The sequence below is a fragment of the Polyergus mexicanus genome, unplaced genomic scaffold, assembly GCF_030449975.1.
Source record: "Polyergus mexicanus isolate NDT 795.1 unplaced genomic scaffold, iyPolMexi1.0 SCAF_13, whole genome shotgun sequence".
NCBI lineage: Eukaryota > Metazoa > Arthropoda > Insecta > Hymenoptera > Formicidae > Polyergus > Polyergus mexicanus.
In genome coordinates this window covers 5,250,114-5,275,913 of record NW_027223333.1, presented here as the reverse complement: position 1 = coordinate 5,275,913, position 25,800 = coordinate 5,250,114, and the positions used below count along the sequence as shown (strand labels likewise).

General features: G+C 30.5%; 1 protein-coding gene across 3 annotated transcripts; it reads right to left on the bottom strand.

Annotated features, from left to right (window-relative positions):
* Positions 1–371: 371 nt before the first annotated feature.
* LOC138938603 (DNA primase small subunit-like) lies at positions 372–25,239 on the bottom strand. Of its 3 annotated transcripts, none has more exons than XM_070305711.1 (8): positions 25,172–25,239; positions 24,903–25,086; positions 24,680–24,830; positions 24,087–24,262; positions 23,811–24,009; positions 23,524–23,734; positions 23,045–23,438; positions 372–1,484 (listed from the first exon to the last, which is right to left on the bottom strand). In XM_070305711.1, the coding sequence occupies exons 2-8, from the start codon at positions 24,997–24,999 to the stop codon at positions 556–558; spliced, it is 2,157 nt and encodes a 718-aa protein (XP_070161812.1). In that variant the 5' UTR covers positions 25,000–25,086; positions 25,172–25,239; the 3' UTR covers positions 372–555. The 3 variants fall into 3 exon arrangements, with proteins under 3 accessions (XP_070161812.1, XP_070161813.1, XP_070161814.1); XM_070305713.1 differs by lacking the exon at positions 372–1,484 and adding an exon at positions 22,798–22,966; XM_070305712.1 differs by having other exon boundaries at positions 24,903–25,201.
* Between the last annotated feature and the right edge of the window lie 561 nt (positions 25,240–25,800).

Genomic DNA, 25,800 nt, shown 5'->3' with positions numbered 1-25,800 from the left:
ATGCATGCAGAGTTGCATCGCACGCACACACGTGACATATTTATAAATAATTCCAACACCCTGTCACTCCGATAATAATAAAATAATGTAATACGATATAATTCATTCGGAAAATGTATGCGTGTGTTATTTCAAACGATTGAATAAATTCCCTGTTCAATTTGGCAAACGTATAATATCACAACGCATACTTTTTACAATTCGTTTCTATATATAATTAATAATATTTCAATATTTACGTTTTTAATAATAACATAATGTTTCACAATAATAAATATAATAATGGTAATATACGTAAATTACAAATATTGTAACGCATTAATTACAGGTTACAACTCGGAACATCGTTCAATATTATTTTTATCGCAGATGAGATTGATTTTATCAGATTCATTCGATTAGTCATGTCAAAAGATTCGAAAGTAATATTTACTCAAATCCACAGCTTGATTTATTTGTCACGCGTGTTATATCTCTATCTTAGAGATAAATTCCTTTTATTTCACGATCGGTTTCAATTAAATATAAACATATACTCTATGTGACCAGATGAACTCAATAATATGCCTTCTGATAACCGTTCTGATAATCGGGATATCGGATAGACTGGTGCATCGAGGTGGTTCCATCTGATCCAAGCAGGTACAAGCTGGTCAATTTGCCATTGAAGGTGTAAGGTTCCATATTAAGACTGTTAAGCGAATCACCCGGTCTCTTTATTGGCTTGTGATTCGCCTGCCATTGATAAATGGAGGTCGGCTTACCGTTGCTAACAAAATCGGCCGATAGATTGTCCAAGTTCGTGATTGGACTATCGGCCGGTTTCTTGTTAGGTTTTTTTTGCCATTGATAGACGGAGATAGGCTTGCCATTGCTTACAAAGTCTATAGGCAATTTGATGAAGGGATTAATGGTTTGCTGAGGTTGTTCCACAGGTCTTACGTAGGGTAGATGAAGTAGTTGAGTTACAAGGGGTATTTGAGGCTTTAAGGAGGCGGTCGAATACATAGGTGGTTGCGAGATGTATCCGAAGCCGGGTACGAATGTATACGGAGTTGGTGGGAGTCGAATGTAGAAGATATCGCTTTCTTGGTATTTTTTCTCTGGCGATCTATTCTTTGCTGTAATTTCTGAATCGTCGTTGTAGTCGACTTCGTACGTGGGGAATCTTGGATAATGGGCGATACGCGATACCGGAGGATAGTCTAAAAGTATAGCTTTTTGTTTCCGTTCTTGTGTTAATTTTTCACTGGCCTTGATATCGCGTGTTTTCGAATCTTTAAGACGATCGGTCGTACGCTTTAAGTTTGACAGCGTTTTATTCATATTTTCTACCATTTCATCTGCTTTATACTGACTCTCGGCTATTCTCTCGGTTTTTTGGACTTGAAAGACCAATCGATTGTCCAATGTGTCTTGAGAAGGATTTGCCATCGCAAATCCGATTATAGGTATTAGCAAGACCAGCACCATCGTCGTAGTATCTGAAAAGGAATAAATTGTTTTTGTAAAAGCATCAAGCATATCAGTCGCGACATGTATATCCATATATTTGAAACTATATATTTTGAACACAGAATAAAAGAATAAAGAAATGTATAAAAATTATAATCTATCCAGAATTATATGAAGAGTCGTTGATTGCAAAAGAGAGATTAATGATATGCACCATGGAATACTTATAACTCACATATTTTACGCGCAAGATACTTTATGTATATACATGCTCGCTTTCTTTTGTTCTGAAAATTTTTTCTGTATCTATTTTCTGTATTATATAAATAATTAGTAATTAAAAATATATTTTATCATCAATCGTTTGAAAGCGAATGGTTCTTATATAGAGTATTTTATAATGCATTGATGGTTCAATAGATATATCCAACATGGTAATTAAATTATTTTGTAATTAAATCCAGAACGATTGTTTTATTTTTCTAGACAGAAATTTATGTCATTAAAAAAAAGTCGCGTAAACGTCATTCTAGATCACTCGCAGCCAGCAAACGAGCCGAAACAAATTGCTCGCTCGTTGGGGTAGATGTTCTTTACGAGAGATGCGTTTCCTGTCTAGCCACGCACACCATTATCAGGGAACTCCTTATCCTTCGTAGTTGCGCGCGCGCGCGATTGTACATCTGGCGTCGAATAAATCACGTCCCTATGTAGAGTACGGGTGAGAAAAAGGCAGACAAGAAAGGAGATAAGGAGACAAACGCGATACGACTACATAAGGCGGCATTTGGACGTTCCATGCCTTCTGCTCGTGCTATGGTGTTTTCTTCTTCCTCTTTTTCTTCTTCCTTTTCTCCTTTTCTTCTTCTGGTAGCGCGAAACGAAGGAAACAAGAGCACCAAGAATAGTAATTGAAAGCGGGTTATAAAATCGTCGAGTCACGCATTCCAGTCGCAAAGTCTTTCCATGCTCGCGCTGGAGGACCTTGTAGAAGGTCGGGTAACCGAGCGCATAGGAATTGACCCTTTTGCATTCGCCCTTCTATAGTTATTATTTTTGATTAATCACGAGACAATGTTAATCTACTCTCCGTTTTTTTCATAATTCTAGTGAATATCTCTGTCTATATTGCAGATATTTTTATTACACATTCTACATGCTATTGATATAAGAAAAAGATATTAATCTTTTTAATAATATATAATTATTATTATATATAATAATAATTATTAAACTCTTAAATTATATAATAATGATTATTAATAATTATTAATAATATATTATATGTATTTTATTACTATATATTATATATATTACTAATAATTTTCCAGAGAGATGAAATATTAGCTAATTTGAACTACATTATCTCAGCTATTCTTTTTCTCACTTTCATTCCCTATTTAGCATATATTTTTATTCTTTTGCAAAGCACGCACACATATTTGATATTTATTTCTGCTCTATGCTTAGACTTGTCTACTTATCGCTTTTTGCGACCTGGAAAATGCAATACAATCGCTCAATGATGATTAATAGCTCCGCCATTATATGTATATTAATTATTAGCAGCTCGTTATTTGCTAATCTAATTTGTCCCAGCAAGTTTGTAAAACTTCACTTGCATTAATCGTTCAATGACCCTTTCGATCAACTTTTTAGATTTTTTTATATACAATATAACGAAATGTTCTTTCCGTATTTATAATTTTTAGGATTATATTTTATTCTATTATTATCCTACTATATATACCTAATATTATGTGTATCTTTTTTATCAATTTATTATAGATAAACGCAAATAATACAAAATTATTCAATGTAGATTTCACAAAATTACATTTATATTTCCGCGACAAAATTAATAATTATACGGTGTTCACACTAATGTTTACGTATTTTTATTATCATTCACGTTACATCATTCGAACAGGAAAGTAATGATGCGAGATGCTCTATCGAATACTTTTTTTAAATGCGATCGCGATAAATATTGGGAAATAATTTAATATGATTAATATAATTAATAATTAATAATTAATAATCTTTTACTCTCTATACGTTCAATAATACATAATATATTACATATATATATATATATGTATATATATATATATATATATATATATATATATATATATATATGGTTTAAACGGAAAATTCGTGTATGATTAATCATAATTAATCGTGTTTTCCCATACGGTACTGAAGCTTGCAACAACATTGCTGCAACATTGTAATATTGCATATTGCATTTTAATGTTGCAGAAATATTGCAAAGATATTATTTTACAATATAACTTTAGCAATGTTACAGCAACATTCCGAAAATATTACAAAAAAAGTATTCAATAATCGCTAGTTCATTCGTTCATGTTGCGCTATCTATTCCACATTTAATTTTTAGTCATGATGATTATATAAAATTTACAAAGAGCGGCTAATAAGATTAAAAAGATATAATAACTATTTTTGTTAATTTAAGTCGTATGATATGACCCCAATACAGGGGCTCAGACATTGGACTAAGAATTCTTTTAATAGTTTCCATTCTTATATAAAATCAAAAATTTGATAATAATTTTCTAATATGCAAGATACTTCAGATTTTAATAAATAAATTTTGAGATTATATAAAGACAAGAGAGATGTGAAAAAAACTCGTATACGTAAATTCACCACAATCTTTTTGCATCCGGATATCTGAATATTTCGGATACAAAGAAATTGTGAATTTACACAATTGCAAATTGAGTTTTTTCTTATTTCTCTTTGATATTCTCTGTTACTGAAGGAAATCGAATGTGTACTGAAAAATTTACATTTTATAATTTCGTTATTATTATAATACAGAAAAACTACCATATATACACGCTAGATCCTGACTCTTATAGGCCTAATTTCTTATTATTTTTTTCATATGTTAAGGATATTATGTCGATAAATATACATAAAGCATTATTGCATATATATTATATTGCTATGTTGCTGCAATATTATATTGCAATATTTCTGTAGGCGGACATTTTACTGTTGTTACAATATCATAACAACGTTGCGGCAACATTTCGTAATGTTTCTGCAATATTGCAATCTTGCAGAAAAATGTTGCTGCAATGTTATTGCAATCTTGCGGTGCTGTATGGGTTCGCGAGTGAGTGTGAGTGCCACGAGGAAGCTGCAAAAGATGAACAAGAGAGCAACTGAAAAAGTATTAGGCAATTTACAGAGCAACGACATGCGGTAAATAATTGATAAATTATTTATTATTATGTATCGTTTTAATAATATTATATGTATAATATATATATGCATGTGTGATAATACATATATAATATGTACAATCTATAAATTTACTTTTTATTTTCATAGATATGAAAACAAGTTTATTAAATCTTTTATTAATTTTTTATATTGTTATGTGTTTAAATTAAATAATTGCAATACGAACAAAAAATTAAAAAAGTATTAACAAACTATATTTCATAAATTATTACTATTATCGATTATACAATACAGATAGTATGTTAAACATAGTTTATATTATTTATAAACGTAGACTATTTTACTATCATTTTTCTCTTTGTTATTGCCGTTGTTATTCATAGATAACGATATGATTTTTTATACGATTATCAATTTTATCGACCAATGAGAAATATATATTGTAAATGTTTTAGCATCAGTCGATATTTGATTGACGCCTTTAACAAAATGCAAAAATAAGATGTTATTAATAAATATATATTTTAAATATATATATATATATATATATATATATATATATATATATATATAATATATATATATATATATATATAGTTATACACACATACATATATGTTTTATATATATTTATCATGATATTATCACACTTTTCTTCAGAGAAAGAAAGCCACAATTTTTTTGATAAATTTATCTTACTATAAAAATTAAATATAAATAATTTGCGATTATTAAATGTGAAATGTCTTATAACTAATACTACGCGTTCGAAATTATAATTTATAGAAAATTGTTATTAAAATGATCTTTAGAAACGTATTGGCTGTATATAGTTGTAAGAATAAAAATAAATTATTCGCGCAAATGGTGCTTTTGATTTCACAATTTATATAATATATAGTCATATTTTTTTTTATAACTATTTATATATATATATATATATATATATATATATATATATATATAATCTTTGATATATTTTGAATAATATTGATGTATATATAAGACGCATGCATAGACGTTGCTAGAGCCAAATTCTATATGCAGTACATGACATACTTCGCTTTAATTTTTTTTCGTCGCTTTAGTTGTGTCACATTACGCATCGTACATATTGCGCGTACGGACCGTTATTTCTCTGAAACAAAGCACCGGTACATAGATAAATGCATGTGTCACTATGAGCATTACATAATAATGTGGTATTTCGTAACGCGCAAGGCGAGGCGAGCATTGCAAATATTCAGTTTGATGAAAAAGAAAGGGAGACTTATATTCGTGAAATAATATAATAAAATAAAAGTTTTATTTAAAAAATGTAATTTTGAAAAAAAATTCTATAAAATTAATGAAAATAGTTCAAATGATATAATATTAATATACAAAATAGTACAATACGAATGATCTGAATCTTCTTATTTGGATATATTATAGAGATTGTAATCCTGAATATATAATTTGCATTCAAACCATGTGAAGGTATTGGAGATTCTATCATAATTAAAGAGAGATAAAAAGATTCTGATTTAATAAAAAGAAATGAAAAGTTTTTGAATTTATTTGAATTATCTTTTTATTCTCTCGCTTCTTCATTGATGACACATTTTAACTTTTTAATTTTCTTATTAGGTGTACAACTTTGCTTCCGCCGTTTTTTTCCCGAAATTCGAGGCTTTATTGTAAAAAACTGGTTATACATTTATGATTCAAAGTATTGTCCACTCCCAATGATCGTGCCAATTCTTTTTGACTTTGACTCGAGTCTTCATTAAGTAATGCCTCCAATTCTGCATCTTCGAAAACCTTCTCTCTTCCACCGCTATGCCGGTCTTCGACGTGAAAATCACCGTTCTTGAAGCGTTGAAACCACTCACGACACGTTCTTTCACTAATAGCGACTTCGCCATAAGTATTTGAGAGTATTCGATGAGCCTCGGCCGCAGATTTCTTCATATTGAAGCAGAAAATTAAAACCTCCCGCAAATGCCGAGAATTTGGCTTGTAAACTGACATTTTCAATCGAGAATAACTTTATGATGCAGACACAAATCGACTAATGTTTCTATGGGGTAATGTTGACAGATGCCCAAGTTTATCGCATGACGTCTATGATCTATTTATTTCGACCACTACTTACCGCTAAAGCCATCTATAGGAAAACGGCGGAAGCAATGTTGTACACCTAATATTTTTCTTTTTCTACATATAAATATATAATATCTCTATTTTTCATATATGAATCAGGGTAAGAATCATATAAAGATATCGTGTAAAGATTAAGTGCAATAATAAGCGCGGTACTTCTAATAAAAAAAAGAAAAGATATCGATTAGAAAGTTGCAGTAAATGGAATCCCGTATATATCATTTCTTCGTCAATAATAGCTAGAGATATATTTAGCTTGCGTTTAACTAGTAAGTGTTGAAGAAAACAGGAAAACACACGTTATCTGTCATAGATTGCATTTAATTAATTTTTTTATCATTATTTTCTCCACGCAGTGACCTATTTTATATTTAATCTGTATTTCTATTTAAAAAATCTAATTAAAATAAAACAGAATACTGAATTAAATCTTTTATTATCAATCATCCGCGATTTGTTTGATTTTCACGATTGTCAGTCTTTAATTATCTTTCATTAATGCTTTATTAGAAAAATATGATACATGTATATACGTCTACTTACAAAAATTAAAAAAAAAAGTTCGCTTTTTTTCTCGACATATCCAATGATTACCGAAGCGTATACATGGCCTATTCCGGGGGAACGCAAGCATGCTCCAAATTACTGTTGTTTGCCAATGCATCAGTGACAATAGCCATTAAACGACAAATTGTATTATTACATCTTGTCGTACTTTGATTCTTGACAGAATAGATTCCTCTTTTCACATACCAGTATACGATTAACCTTCAATTTCAACGGAAGTCGATGGGAGAGAGTTAGCTATCGGGTAATAAACACATAGCCTCGGGATCCCATTGTTGACCCGAATAATTGCATGTTAATCGCACTTATATTCCGTGAAGCGGAAACGGGGCCATTTTTTTCACCGTCTCTCAGCAAAGGAAGACGCTACATACACTTGGTGAAAATCACATACAGAAATCTACTTTTTCTTCGTTTTTATCGTTCGCCAGAGAAACATCTAGGATATCGCATCGGAGGTCGAGGCTAAATAGCAACCGGATTTTTTTAAGGAACTTTTTAAATTCGTTGAGAACACGTTAGCGTCCTTAATGTGAGAAATAACAACGACGATTCGGCATAAACCGACCCGTGAATAGCAACGCGGCATATAAATCAAAATAAAGATTAAATCGCCAAAATTTGAAATATTTACTTTTCGCCTGACGTACGTAAATATGCAGTTGAAAAGGAAGAAATGATTTAAATTGTAGTGCGGCCATCCAATTTGATATTTGGATAAATCATTATTGCGAGTTGTTCTATACGACACAAAACATGGAAGCAAAGATTCATATCACATTTCGAGATACTCGTCCTTATATTCGATGTTTATCCAATCATCCAATTTTACGCCACTGGTTTCAGAACGATATGGTGTAGATATAAGTGGAATCTTATTGCAGGATGTAGAGCAAAAGTTCGTGCGGTGATTCATTAGGCATTAAAAAGAAAGAAGTATTTTACCTTATAAATTAAGCATCGTAATCCCATACAGCACTAAAGCTTGCAACAACATTGCTGCAATATTGCAATATTGCATATTGTAGTTTAATGTTGCAGAAATATTACAAAGACATTATTTTACAATATAACTTTAGCAATGTTGCAGTAACATTCCGAAAATATTACAAAAAAAAATATTCAATTATCGCTAGTTCATTCGTTTACCGCTATGCGGCGCATATTGCGCTATTTATTTCGCATTTAATTTTTAGTCACGATGATTATATAAAGTTTACAAAGAGCAACTAATAAGATTAAAGATATAATAACTATTTTTATTAGCTTAAATTGTATGATATAATCCCAACACAGGGGACTCTGACATTGGACTAAGAATTCTTTTAATAGTTTCCATTCTTATATAAAATCAAAAATTTGATAATAATTTTTTAACATGCAAGATACTTCAGATTTTAATAAATAAATTTTGAGATTAAATGAAGACAAGAGAGATGTGAAAACACTTATATGCGTAAATCCACCACAATCTTTTTGCATATCTGAATATTTCGGATACAAAGAGATTGTGAATTTACAAAATTGCAAATTGAGTTTTTTCTTATTTCTCTTAGATATTCTTTGTCACTGAAGGTGGTCGAATGTGTACCGAAAAATTTGCAATTTATAATTTCGTTATTATTATAATACAGAAAATCTATATACACACTAAATCCTGATTCTTATATGCCTAATTTCTTATTATTTTTTTCATATGTTAAAAATATTATGTCGATAAATATACAGCATTATTGCATATATATTATATTGCTATGTTGCTGCAATATTATATTGCAATATTTCTGTAGGCGGACATTTTACTGCTGCTGCAATATCATAACAACATTGCAGCAACATTTCGGAATGTTTCTGCAATGTTGCAATCTTGCAGAAAAATGTTGTTGCAATATTGTTGCAATCTTGCGGTGCTGTATGGGAATTGCTTTAATTTGAAAGAATTGAATATCTTGGAAACTATTGATTTCGGAATATATCCTAATACCTTCCCTCAAAATTTGCCGTTCCATTATAAAACATTATCATTCCGCTAAAAAAAATTAAGTTAATCTTCAAATCTCCTACGCACCTATATTTATAACGAAGCTATTGCTACGTAACATGCATCTCGAATCGTAAAACATTTTAAGCCTTTTTTAAGCTTCATTCTTTTCTATTGTTTAAAATTTTTCAAAATATTTTGGATGACGAAAGTTAGCGGACTACCTTATATATAATAAAATATGACACGGGTATCGAGCTATGAAATAATTTCAGAAACATTTTAAAATTTATGTTAATATCAATATTTAGCAATTTTACAAAAATATATGTTTTATATAGTAATCGTCAGAGATATAAGGATTTAAGTTTGCACAAATCTTTTTTTTATTCAGGATCCTGCATGTTTGTTATATAGTATTTCTTCAATTATTTCGCACGCGTAATCATCGTCAAACGAAATCAATTCAACCCACAATGACGTATGTAAAAAAAAAAATGGTGAAGGATAACTAGATATCGCCTAATTAGGATTGCTATTCGGAATAGCACGTGGCTTTCCTAATGAGTGACAAGGTTTCTTTCATGTAATTGCGACAAACAACGACGAAGGACTCTTTGAGAAGGCAGGTGCTTCCTCTGAAGATCACAATCGTACGAGCGAGTCGTCATTCGCCGTTTGTCATTTCTATCATTATCGCGAATCGCAGGAATCTCGATTTAAGAAATGCCACGATTATCCATGCGCTAATAGTGGCTGATTGTTGAGAGTTTAACGGTTTGATCTTCAAAAATTTAATTTTATGCTTTAATAAAATTACATGAATGCGAATCCAAATGCACTGTTTTCCAATCTTGGAATGATCTCACATACATTATTTCGAGATACAATACAGCTTGCGAAGGTGCTCGGTCGACCGTTACCGTAAATACTGACCTACGATTCTATGAGTCTAGGAATGTCTAATTTTTTTCATGATACAAGCCATCTTAACATAAAAAGTATTGTGTTGCGTATAAATACGGTAATCGTTTTCTATGCTATTGTCGCGCACACACATTTCTCATTGTTCCCGTAACAATGCACGCACACACATACACGCACAATTCTATTGAGATTCTATAGACTATTTCATTCAATATAGTTATTATGCATTATTATATTACTAATTCTATATATAATATTTGCAAATCAAATTAGAATGCTTTGTAAAAATATTTATGCGGGCTTTACTTTTTCATGACTAGCTTCCTGAATTTAAGCGATTGTAAAGTGTTTTTTTTTTTGTACAATATTGCAAAAATAATTCTTTAATATTACTCGTTTTTATATTAATCCGGTTATCGGTGGCGAAAAGCCGTGACGGATGATCGACAAGAGCTGTTGATAGAAAAAAGAGAAACATGATGATGAATGTCCTGTAACATGAATTTCGCTATAACTACGGGATCCATTATACGATTGAAAGCGCCTGTCTCGTCAAACAAGATACTTTTTTATATTTTGAAATCGCCGTATGGTGACCGATTTTTTTCTCCAAATAGAAACATTGATGTTTTTGCGTTTTACAATCGATCCCAACTAAAAAAAAAATGTAGAGAGAGTATATTGCTCCGGAAAAAATACAATATATTTTACCAATGATTTTACGGCTAATTTTAAATTAAAAATGTCATATTAACATAGGTTTTGGATGATATGGTTTTTATAGCAAAGAATAAAAAGGCACTGATGGATATGTTGCAGATAGTAAAGAGATTTTTAAAGAAAAGGAAAATGATATTATGCACCGAAAAAACAAAGGTGATGGTTTTTAACAGAGGAAATAGGGAAAAGAAAGAGTCATGGAAATGGGAAGGGAAAGATATAGAGGAGGTAAAGATTTTCAAGTATTTAGGTTTTGTGTTTAATAGTAATGGAAATTATAAAGAACACATAAAGGATTTATATAACAAAGGAAGGCAATAAAACATGGCAGCCAATAAAACATGGGGTTTGGGGGAAAGGATTTGTAGACATGATTTTACAAGAAGATGGGGGTTATTTAGGTTATCTGGTGCAGAGTGTAATGTCTTACGGAATGGAAATTTGGGGCTGGGAGGAAAAGAAGGAATTAGAAAGAGTGATGTTAGATTACGTAAGATGGTTATTTAGGTTAGAATTCTGTATGCCAAGGTATTTAATGTCGAGAGAATCAGGTTTAAACAAATTAAGGATAGAATGGGGTATAAGGTCTTGGAGATATGAGGAAAAGATAAGAGGTATGGAAGAAAGTAGATGGGTAAAAAAGTGTTGGATGGAAAAAGAAGTAAATAGAGGGGGGGATATGTATAGTAGGGAGAGAGAAAAATATTATAATAGAAATGGGTGGGGTATCGAAGCATTAGAAATTTTAAGAGAGGAAGGAATTGATATTAGAGAGGAGTTGAGAAATAGGGACAGGGAAGTGCAGAGACAATTAGAGGATAATAAAATTAGGGAAGCTAGATATAATAAGAAATACAAGGATTTGGAAATAAGGTTGGAAGGGCCAATGTATTTAAGGGAAGGAAATGTGGATATAAGAAATTTAAGTGACAGCGTAAGGGCTTTATTAAGGTTAAGGTGCGAAAACATGGAGGATAGAAATAAATATTGGTTAGGGGAGGAAGCGTATGCCTGTGTATTTTGCGGTATAGGCGAAGATTGTGTAAGTCATTATTTTAAAGATTGTGATGTAACTAAAAGTTGGTTTATAGAAATAGATAAGAATGAGAATGAAGTAGAGGAAAAATTGTGGAACGATGTGTTAGATGATGCGAAAGGAAGGTTATTAAGGAAAATTTGGAAGAAGAAGGAGAAGGTTATAAGAAAAAATAGGAATATAAGGTAGTTATAAGGGTATGTATGGGAGAATGAGAAAGGTATGTGAGTTATAGGTATTGTGTAAACCAAGTCCACTTCTTGGCGTTAAGCTGAAGTTAAATAAAGATTATTATATTAACATAGGTTTCGGCAATAGTTTCCATGCAAATTAATAGCTTTCGAGATATTCAACTTTTAAGTTGAAGCAATTTAACTTAACTTGTGTCACAAGTGCGGATTCAGGTAAAATACTTAACACATGAAAAGGAAATACAAAAGAAATCAAATTCACATTAGTTTATATAAACTAATGGAGCTGCTATGTACACATTATAAAATATGTTCGAAATTATGATTATTTGCATCGATTGTAATCTTTATATCGCTAAGAATCACGTCTTATTGTCTTCAGATTTATTTAACATATGATGGATTTTTTAAAATAAATTTACTATATTTTTTTAAAAATCGAATGGCGTTAGATGGCGGAGGAATGAGGTGGCCATAAAATTGACTAGAATAAATTTCATTAAATATATTTTATCATGACCAATATAAGTTATGTGTTGATTTTTTACCTGAATCCGTTGTGGAACAAGTATTATAACAGCTAACTTGAAAGTAGACTATCTCGAAAACTATTAGTTTTGAAATACATGCACTCTAATATTTTCTTTCTTAAAATTTCCCGCTCCAGAGAAAATTTTATCATAAAAAATTGTTATTTCATTTAAAAAAAAATAAAATAAAATTGACTCTCTAGCTTCAATTATCCCCTATTATTCAAAGTAATAAAAATATCGTAGGTAAAAAATTTAAAATTAGTGAACCACTCTATAAATTTAAAAAAAAACCGTGAAATGTAGCTTATATTGGTATAGCAAATATTGGTTACAGTATTGAGGTCTTAATAATCATTAAAAGTCAGATTCATTCACGTAACATGCTTGTAATATTCTTTACAATTTTAGTTTTAGAATCTGTTGGTAAAATATATTTATATTTTACTCTCTTGGGGATTACTCTGTATGTATATAAAATCAGTATCTCACGGAATCAAAAATTACGTTTAATACATCAACATTAAATACAACACATATAATGCGTTTCCTTTTTTATGACGTTGAAAATTAAATCAAATTAGTTCGTTTATGTCAGAAATGTCTTCACTTCTCGATTCGACATTTTTGGATCGAACACAACATGACTGATTAGTTCTGAAATCGGCAATAATGAATAGTTTGACAGCTGCCTGATTTATTAAAATAAAATATGTATAAAATGAACAGAACGTAACGTGACCTTTTTCGTCTTCTATTCTGTAATAACATTGCCAATTCTTTTCATCCAACTTAGCGCGAAATTGTAATTTCAGCATGAAACTGTAATATAATATGCGTGCTTCTGTTTCACACTTTTATCCATTTTTTGCATCAAATTTTCACAATTTGTAAATAAAGCCACAAAGAAATTGTTTAATTAATTCTACATCTCGTATAGAGAAAAACATCTTCTGGTCGTACAATGCTATGCGCCGCTCCTTTATACAAAGTGCGGTCGTGGTGATCTTGTTAAGAAGTTTCAATGATCGCATTTTACTTGCCATCCTAAATTCCTGTTTCACGAATTCCGACCAAAATAAGATTCAATTTAAAAATCAATACAATTTATTTTCATCTCTTGCTATCTAAAAACTTTCCATTACTCTTAATAAATGTAGGAAATTACTAATTAATAATTTAATTAATTTAATATTAATTGTCAAACGCGTTTGAGATACATGTAATCTCAACTGATGTTATTTTACAATAATAATAAATAAATAATACTCTTCTTTTTTATATAAATAAATCCGACATGAAAAACAGATACATGTATACAATACATATACATATGTGCGCGTGCTTATAGTTCTCGGCCTAATAATCAAATAAGTTTCGCTTTTCGGGAAGACATAAATAATAAAATAATCTGTATCTCGTTTATCAGATATTATGCATAAACGGAAAGTAATTATCCGGAGCGTGTTTCATTTTATTGCACTGTGGCCATTGACATTGGACATTGACAACTCGTCACGAAAAAAATTGCTTATTTATTAGAGACGCTACTAGATTCGTATTTGGAATTGTTAGGAAGTGAAATTCCCAAGTCCGAATCTCAAACCGGTTATACTGCTAGCGAATACAAAAATTCGTTTAATATACGAGCGGTCCTTATGATCCACCTCACGAACGAACGATCGAGTCCGTAAATAGAAAACGAGCTTTTACATCGTATTCATGACGGTGAAGGTGAAGAACGACGGTTTACGGCAGAAAGAAACAGAGACACCGTCGCCGAAAAAAAGTCTAGCGATAATTTTAATAATATACGAAGGGAAACGACGAAAGACAACAGGTTAAAGAAGAATTTGAAATAATTTTGTCAATCGACAAATCGATCACATTGCATCAAGCACTCAATACACGAAGAAAATATTTTTCTTTAATTTCTAAATAGCTGTGTGATAAAATTTCCGCATATTCCTTTATAAATAGATTGTACTTTTATCGATATTATCAATGAGCGGTATCGCGCGTATTGTATTTATAAAATTTATACCGTATATCTCACATTTTTATAACTATTTTGCATTTTTTTCTATTTAAAAAAATAAAACTTTACGAACTGCTCTCTAACATTTTTTTTAATTATTTAAATTTTACAAAGTATACTTTAATAAAATTTCACCGAGTGTATTTAATATTTTATTATAACACTTATTAATAAATAAAAAATTATATAAAATACTTTAAAATGTTGTCCCATGATTTTTAGGATAAATTTTAAGAGAAAAAAAATTCTCTCCGCATAAAGTATCGACAACAAAATTTCGATACTTAAAAAAAAAGAATGTTTATTACGATCGAATTATTAATCTGATTGATTTGTAATTTGAAATACGAATCAGTTCTTGTGACCATAGTAATCTTTAAATATAAGCACAAGCAGCGCATTCTAACAAAATCAGTAATTAAGCGGTTAAATTGATAAAAGACAAGTCGAGAATACACCATGTAAATCAATCGTGAGTTATGGGAGCGAGAGCGAGCAGAAGAAAAAGTGTATTTTCACATTTTATCATTCACACAAGCGACGCATGACATGATGATATCGATCACGTAGTTAACATAAAAAGAAGACTTCTTCACTATTTTCCCATGCTCGACTAGCTGTTCGGATCTTGTTGGACATTACTGGAATTTTAATCATTAGAACGGTGATAGAGATCGTGATCGACATGTCGCTATCATTTCGATCACCTGCAGAAGGTCGCACGTGATTGTATTAAGTTCTGATTGCTATATAAAAATAATCGCAACGCGCATGGATGATACCGCCAATGAAAGATTTTTTGATAATATAATACACGGATTTAATTATATAAGTATATAATATAATATAAATTTTAATGAGTTATTCAAAATTTTATACAATGACAATTTGTGCTTCAGTTAGCGGGTTTAGATTATTCGTATACTCGATTATTTTCTTTCCTTTATAAGAACCATTTAAATATGTAGGGAAAATTAGAGATAATGATTTAATTATAATAAGTATAAATATAATATATATCGCCGATGTGATATATAACATATTTATAAAAAACTAATAAATCCTGAATACTATTAGAAATTTCATAATTAAACAATTAGATTCGTATAGAAAAAAAATCGCGATGTGGCCAATCAAACATGAATCGAAAGTTGAATAATAGTCTTGTAAAAATATCGTATATTTCAATTAATTGATGAATTTTAAGCGTCAATGCGTAAGATAATTAAAATAATAAACATAAAATCTTTTAAGCGCAAGAGTATCCTTTAAATTTAAATTTTCTTTGTATTTTATTATTCTTTATTTTTATATTTTACATAGTATATATATACTTTTCTAAATTTTGATATATACTTCTGTATATTTCTATATTTTATATATTGTATATATATACTTTTTTATATCATATATATATACACACACACACACACATTTATATATATATATTTATGTTGCGTTTCTGGATCGAGGTTTACGGAATCATAATTTCGTAGAATTTCTGTGCAATTATTTGCAATTATTCACAATTATATATATATATATATTCTCGCGTTTCAGAGCAATTGTTTGATTCGTGCAAAAAGTTGTGAAAGAAACGCCCAATTTACTCACCACGTTATCCGAATCTCGCAAATAGAAATACGGTGCAGGGCAACGCGAGGATGAATTATGTCACCAACGTCTCTTCTTTTCCTTCGTAAATATATCTCTTTTCCCAAAATGCATTCGAGCATCCGATCCTTTAGGAAGATATTTTTCTCTTCTACACTTCTTCGTCCGCGAACATCTGAACGTATAGAAGTCGTATCGCACAAATTCCGCACCGGTTCTGTGGATTGCGATCTGCTATCAGAATGAAAGCTTTTCTTAAGGCCGTGTTGTACTTATGTAGCTGCCCCCACTGTGTGGCGAACGAACACTTCGGATTCTTCGTGTGATGTTCAAAGAACTCTATGCTCCCCTCTAGAATAAATTTGATATACGACACGGCACACTTTCGTTCGTTTGCTCCTCTTTCCGACATTTCACTCTTCTTGATGCATCTTCACTCTTCATGACACTTTTGCTTTTGATTGAAACCGGAACAATCATGTAGACCCGTACGAGTTCGGTTATCATCAGTCTGAATTAATTTAACGACGAATCAATCGCTCTATCAAATCTTCTTCTATGACATAGACTCTTCCTGACGAATCACTTTTTCTTAAATTTTTTGATAGTGACGAAATTTATTTATTAATTTATATAAATGTTATTTTTATGCCCTCTCGTTTTAAATAATTTTAATCATTAAATCGTTTACTTCATGTTTTTCTGACTTGACTAATCCACCGTCTCGAAAGAAAATGACTCAGAAACTTCCAACACTTTCCGAACAATAAAGAAACAATCTCTTGCGGTATAAAAATTTAAAACTTTGATATATATTTTTTACCAGAGGATCCTCTGCAAATCTTTTTACATTCATTTCTTTCGAGCCGAGCTTGATCTCAATACATTTTATGTTTGATTATCTGATATGCCATATTTACGCGATAATTGTTACATTTGATCACGTTCAGCACCGTATCTTCACGCTTATTAGTTTATTAGCTTTTGATTGAACCAATTTTCTTTTCCTGATTAATCTCATCGCAAGTCTGTCATATTATTATGCCTTTACTCTTTGATGCCAAAATACCGACTTTCTCTGCACTCTCACTATAATAATAAATGCCGCAGTTGCTACTGTATGTATATATACAAGCATAATGGAGGAAGAGCTAATCATTTTTTTGCGAACACATTTATAAAATAATTTGTCAAGCTGTACACGCACATAATAAAGTAGGCCAGTTTATAATATAATAAATAAGTAAACTACATTACAAAATATCAAATATATCTAGCGCATACATCTTCTAAATGCGTTAATATTGCCTTGATCGCTATGAATCATTCTCGATATTTATCTATTCGCCGTTCGTGTAGGAAATTGTATACTTTATAAGGCAAAACTTATAGTATAGGTTATATGTGGGTCTATTAAAGATTTAGTAAGAGTAGTGGAAGATCAACGGATAATCAGCGGAAAATTAAAAGTTTCCTAAATTCTGGAAACTGTCATTTTCACACGATGCCAATTTTGATGTAATCGTGCGTTTTTTCATCGTAACAGGATGCATAAATCATTACATAAGTCTCCACAGAGCGACTCTCGCAATACGAACGAATATAATTCGCACGAGATTTCCGTCGAGGACATCATACACGATACTCGTATCGAAAATCGAAATGGCAAAACGCTTCGTTAAACCTTCATAAAGACGGGCGCGAAAGATGCAGAGAACGTAAATTCGAACGAACTGTCAAGACAAAAAAGATGATGATGAACGATGATTAGTAACAAATCGCTTCCGACTGACCGAAATTATATTTCGAGATTTATGACCGTAATCTATTTCCTCAAAATGACGAACGTTCGCGCAGAGAAATTGATATTTACTCCATACAGGCACAATCTAATTTTCTAAGGTGATAAATAAAGTTTCTAACGAGATATTATCGCGCTCTCAATTATATCGACTCCTTGGCACGCTATTGTTGCATTCTTCAGTTACGCAGTAAATTTCTAATTTTCTCGCGAGAACCAAACTGTAAAGACAGCAAAGACAGGACAATTTTCTTCGGAATATTTAAACAATCTGTAATTTCGTGTCACTCCATCTTCTTTATTATAATTCATCGATAAGCGATGCTACCAGCACACGCGTACAAAAATCGATGATTCAAAATATATCAAGGCGACGTAAGATTTATTCGAATTAAGACATAATTCAAAACACACACACATATATATATATATATATATATATATATATTTGTAATCACTCGCTATTCATCATTTTGTAGAGATTGAACTAAAATAATGTCATTTATTCAGATGTTTATTCCCATACAGTACCGCAAGATTGCAACAACATTGCAGCAACATTTTTCTGCAAGATTGCAACATTGCAGAAACATTACGAAATGTTGCTGCAACGTTGTTATGATATTGTAGCAACAGTAAAGCTCGATATCCGTGTCATATTTTATTATATATAAGGTAGTCCGCTAACTTTCGTCATCCAAAATATTTTGAAAAATTTTAAACAATAGAAAAGATTGAAGCTTAAAAAAGGCTTAGAATGTTTTACGATTCGAGATGCATGTTACGTAGCAATAGCTTCGTTATAAATATAGGTGCGTAGGAGATTTGAAGATTAACTTAATTTTTTTTAGCGGAATGATAATGTTTTATAATGGAACGGCAAATTTTGAGGGAAGGTATTAGGATATATTCCGAAATCAATAGTTTCCGAGATATTCAATTCTTTCAAATTAAAGCAATTCCCATACAGCACCGCAAGATTGCAACAATATTGCAACAACATTTTTCTGCAAGATTGCAACATTGCAGAAACATTACGAAATGTTGCTGCAACGTTGTTATGATATTGCAGCAACAGTAAAATGTCCGCCTACAGAAATATTGCAATATAATATTGCAGCAACATAGCAATATAATATATATGCAATAATGCTGTATATTTATCGACATAATATCTTTAACATATGAAAAAAATAATAAGAAATTAGGCATATAAGAGTCAGGATCTAGCGTGTATATAGATTTTCTGTATTATAATAATAACGAAATTATAAAATGTAACTTTTTCAGTACACATTCGATTTCCTTCAGTGACAGAGAATATCTAAGAGAAATAAGAAAAAACTCAATTTGCAATTGTGTAAATTCACAATCTCTTTGTATCTGAAATATTCAGATGTGCAAAAAAATTGTGGTGGATTTACGCATATAAGTGTTTTCACATCTCTCTTGTCTTCATTTAATCTCAAAATTTATTTATTAAAACCTGAAGTATCTTTTTTGCATGTTAAAAAATTATTATCAAATTTTTGATTTTATATAAGAAGGGAAACTATTAAAAGAATTCTTAATCCAATGTCCGAGTCCCCTGTGTTGGGGTTATATCATACAATTTAAGCTAATAAAAATAGTTATTATATCTTTAATCTTATTAGTTGCTCTTTGTAAACTTTATATAATCTCTCTCTCTCTCTCTCTCTCTCTCTCTCTCATCGTGACTAAAAATTAAATGCGTGATAGATAGCGCAATATGCGCCGCAAAGCGGTAAACGAATGAACTAGCGATTATCGAATACTTTCTTTGGAATATTTTTGGAATGTTGCTGTAACATTACTAAAGTTATATTGTAAAATAATGTCTTTGTAATATTTCTGCAACATTAAACTACAATATGCAATATTGCAATATTGCAGCAATGTTGTTGCAAGCTTTAGTGCTGTATGGGTTCAGATTACACGCAATGATACGCTGTTCGTAACAGCTTTCGACAAGATGCAATCTCCGTTAGTGGATAAAATACTTATATCCTTGATCTGGAAAAATCTAGTCCGATGTATTTACGGGAAAAGATAGCGACTTGGTTTCTCGCGTGAAACTCTGACGGCATGACGTTACTTATTATTTTGTTCGACGTGTTACCGTTGTACTGATCCGCATAATTTAACGGCAAACATGAGAGGAGACGACGAGACATGAAATGACGATGTTCCGTTGAAAAGAAACGATCGAAGCATCGTTTTCCGAATACCAATAATAATCAACTGATTCAAACATTGTAGCAGAGATAGTTCGATATTGCTTTCTGTGTCTAAAATGATTCTTTAATAATGATTTCCGCTCTTCTCATTTTGCCACGTAAAAAAGATTTAACATTATAAGAATACTGAACACAAGAGATATATGTTTCTATAATGAAATATAATGTACTTCATCTCTCTCTCGAGCAATTAGAGATTTTAATTATGTTAAAAACCAGATTTGTCAATCTTTTAAAAATTTATTTATTACTTTGTAATTGTTAAAAATTATTAATTGCTGCACATGATGCAAAATTAATGGAGCTTGATAACTTTTAATTGGTGCTTATTTTAATTTGTAAAGACTACTGTAACTCGCGTATGTCGAAGCAAAATTTATCAAATTGTGTATATGGGAGATGATACACAAAAATGCATTATAAATTCGTTCAATTCCATTCATACGATTGTTCCGGTATTATTGGTAGGAGAAAGCGCGCGTAAGAGAAAACATATTTCATTTCTAGAAAAGAGATTATTTTCGTCGGTATGGCTTTGTTCCATTTCGGATAGTTAATTATTATTCGCGAATTAAGTTTCACATTCATTTTCACAAATGAAAATGAGATATAAGTTTCGTATAATTAATTTTAACACAAAAGTCGATGCGTGAATCATAAAAAACCTATACATATTTTTAAAATATAATAATATCTCTAAAAATAATAATAATAATTTATCCGATGAACCACGACTACCAACAAGATTAATGACAATCGTGTTCAAATAATCGGTGAAAAGTAGCAATAGGTAACGCCCTTCCTGGAGGAAAAAAATAGTTATATGTTTATTATGATAAAAACATACGAGCACAACAACACGTGCTGCGTGATGCTTGTAATTACGTGATCTAAGAATTACGAGGGCACGTAATTATTTACAGATGGTAACGCGCATATACAATGTCAATCTATAGTTGTATCTAGTTGTACACGCACCTCACGTGCGTAATGCATGGATATTTCTCTTATATATATATATAAACGTGTTTATTCAAACAATATTTTATAATCCATAAAGCATTACGATCATATCATTCATGATGTTACTTTTGATTCATAGATTCTTTCACAATTATGAAAATAGTAAATTATTATGAGTTATTAATGTTAAATTAAAATTGAAAAATATAAATCACTCTCTTCTCTCTCGGACGCGTTCCGCGTTACGGAAACGCAGTCCGGCGTTACGAAATATTTCAAATTCGACGAGTTGCGATCGCGGCACGCATCTTTTTTTTTTTTTTTGCACGCATTTGTTGTAGAATCCACGCGACGATGAATAAGCAGGAGCAAATCGCCGTTATAAATATTGATCGTGCTCAAATATCGTAAGAATTAATTATACGTTTTATTCTGTTGATAGACAAAAGTAGCACGAAAGCCCCCGCGATTTGTCGGTTTTTTATTTTCGGCTATATTTCGACCATGAAATGGGCCAGGGCCTCGTAATCAGTCTATGAATATAAAGTGTGTTTATAAGATTTTGCATTGATCTAATTAGGCCAATGAAAAAAGTGCATATCTGAATGCGAACGTGTATGCGTGTGTGTATATTGATTGTCGCACAAGCGAATGTGTTCGATCAAAATATTATACAAATGGCTATAAAATTATCAAAAAATAGTAAAAATGTATCAAATTTTGCTAAAAATAAAAATAAAGATGAATTTAAACAATTATTTAATCAATGTAATAATATCATGTCATTATTAAATATTATTTTTTCTCGCGACGAATGTATGGAGATCTCGCTATTTTTTATTCCGGTTTTATTTGTAGCGATTTTCATATTAAAACGACAGAAACAAATGGCGCATAATCTCGACACAATAAAAAAACAACATGGTTAAATGCGCCTTTACGAGAACCGAAAAAGTTGAAGTGATTAATTCAACTCTCTTGCATTTATTAGTTAATATAACTCCGTATATCCGATTTAACGGAAACGTAATATCGCCAGGAATTTCACGATAATTTACGCGAAAGAGTGAGTTACTTTTGTCCGCATATCCGGAATCTCTCATCTCGTTAATCCAAAAAGTGGAGTAGAGACGCTTCACAATCGGAGAGATCTCGTTAACGCGCCTCTCAAAGCGATTTTAAAGAGCGCGTGTTTCGGTTTCGCTGGAAAAATTCGAAAGTCACGATTTTTGTTCGATCGCCATCGAGATTCCGATGTGCCCCTTTTTGCCCCTCTAACAGCCCTACTTACGTGTAGTAACTTATCACTTAAAGACTATATATGTAAAAGCAAAAACAAAATTCGGAGATAAAAGATATTCTTTTCTTTTTTCATTTTTACAAAAGTACATTTTAATCTTATAAATAATATTATTATATCGAACGTATGATAAAAGAAAGAGGGGGGAAGATGGAAGAAAAAAAGAGAAAATATTATCATTATTAAGATCTTTTAAAATTCCATGCTGTCAGCTGAAACTAAAAACAAACACATTCGAAATTGCAACTGCAATTGTACAAAAGTTAATAATTTATCTAATTTATCTAAAAACTTACGTTTTCCTTTTAATCTCTGCTCTCGCCGCTCAGCTTCCAAGTGTCTTAAAAATTCTTGGAAAACATGCAGTGATTTATTCAGACTTGTTTTCTTATAATCTTTTATTCGTTTTTTATTTAAGTCGTATGTTTCTTCTTCGGCTTTGTCTCGTATATCGTACGCGTTAATCTCCTCTATCAACGTCATTATTGTAGGAACTTTGTCAAGATCAAATTTATCCACCACATTTGCATTGAACGGTATACAGATTTTGCCAGTTTTCGGATGAACGCAAAAAGGAGATTTTAGTAAATGATTCAAGCCTTTGCTCACATTTATGTCTAATCTTGGATACGAGTACTGTAATTTTACTTCCTCTATTAAGTGACGATATAAGTACCATTTTCGGTCTCCCTAAAATACACAAATTAAATAATTTAAATATTTCGATTTAACATATGATAAGTGATATGGTAAAAAAAATTATGTATAATTGTACCTCGGTTCGTTTAGATTCAATATATTGTACGAATGTCTGCCATCTTGCTTCACTGGTACTCACTCTGTTGAATAACGTCTTCATTTCTTGCCTATCTTCTTCATTAGGCAGTATTGGGAGAAACTTCTCAATTCCTTCTTCCGTACCCAATATATTCTGCTCTTTAATGCACATTTCAATAAAAATAGGATCAATAATATCAAGAGCACGCCTGCAATATGTACATAATACCATGTTTATTTCTTATTTTTATTTAGGATAATATTATAAGTGTCATATAGACCTACTTAATGGAATGGTGAATTTTATCACCTGCAAGATGTACTTTCTTTTTCATAAATTCTCCTCCGTCTATAACTTGCAAATATTCGGCAACCGCCGCTCGTACTTGTCCTGACAAAGTACGAGCTGCGGAGTCACATACCCAACAATGAATACCTCTTCTGCCAGAGAAAACCCACAAAATATGTTTATATCCAAAGTCCACTGTAAAAATCAACAATTAATCATTTCAGAATTGTTTGTAACATTAAAGATAATACAAGATATTGTAGATATCTTACACCTCAATGCACTATCCAATATCTTGCAAGCAAGCGACATGAATTTCCAACATTTGCTACAAATATCTGCTCCTTTACAACATGTTCTTACTTCATCATAATCAGTCATATCTATGTCAAATACTAATTCTCTCTCTATTGGCTGAAAATTAGACCCTCTTCTTTGATCTTTTGGTCTAAAATTGGATACAAAATATTATCTTTTATACTCTCTTATTGTGTTTATAGTACATAAAAACTAAAGAGTCAATTGAACATTTTCTATAAAATATAGATACAAGCTCTATCTATAACTCTAAAAATATATTGTATCTTCTTTTTCTTATTATCTTTATTTTTCAACTAGTATTTTAATTAGTATTAAAACATAATATGATTACTAATATGTTCTAAAAGAGATATAATTATATTATTCAAAGAGATTTAACTTTAAGATGGCTTAATTAGTAAAATTTTCAATGTCAAAAATTTGAAAATTTTTACAGATAATGTTTAACTATTAACTGTTTTAAACTAGAAATAAACTTCACCAAAGAATTTATTATTGAAAAATGTGGCAAACCAAAAATATGTTATATATAATGATACTTCACTGGACATTATAAACTGCCCCTATATCAATCTTATGCGGCAATAATCTCTTAATTTCATCCGATAGTCCCTTCTGATCATTGAAAGACTGATAACGTATATAAATATCATCTGAAAGTGTGAAAGAGAATTCTCTCTTGCTAAACGTAGCCGCTAAAAAGAAATTAAAAAACATGAGACATTATTAAATAGTTAAGTACAAAAAAAAATCTCTTAATCTCTTACCATTTCCATAACTTAACCACCTATGATAATCAACAAACGGAAACAATCTTGAATAATAAACTGGTAATAAATCGAGTAAATCCGACACATCACCCATTGTAATATTTTTAATACAGATGTATATATGTATATATAAGGTTATACATGTACAACTTGGGATTTTTCAGTTATTATTACAGATTTCCTGTTTATTTAGAGATTAATTGGAATAATATTACGTATAACGTATGTACGTTAGAAAAATACATAAATTGTGCATGTCAACTTACAAAAATAAACAAAGATCAAATCAATCAAAACGTAAAATCACAACAGAAAACTAGCGCGAAATTTATACGACTCGAGTCAGGTAAGGTTAGATTAAGTTAGATTATTTAATCATGAATATAAGATAAACTTAAAAAAATATCAAAGTTTAAAAAATATCATAATTTATATTAATTGACGAATATTATCAAAATATAAAATGAAGTATTAATTTAATATCAAATTAACTTCTAAATGTAAAGAATAATTCCAACACATTTAATTTTTCCTATATGAACATAAATAAAAATAATAAAGTTCAATCATCATTAAGTGTATTAGAATGTATATAAACAAAATAATTTTTTGTTATTAAATCTTGTATTACCTCCATGATTTTCTTATCAATATCTTTGAAAATGTATAAATAATAAATTATAATATAAAAACTTACATTTTAATAATATATTTTATTTACAATTTCGTGCACGTACCATACATGTATATATGTGCCAGTATTCTCACTTAATTGCATGTATATATGTATATATATATATATATATATGTATTATATATTCTATAAAGTATATATAAGTGAAGAATAATTCGATATGTATCCTAACTTAATTTAATATAAAAAATAAAATTATTC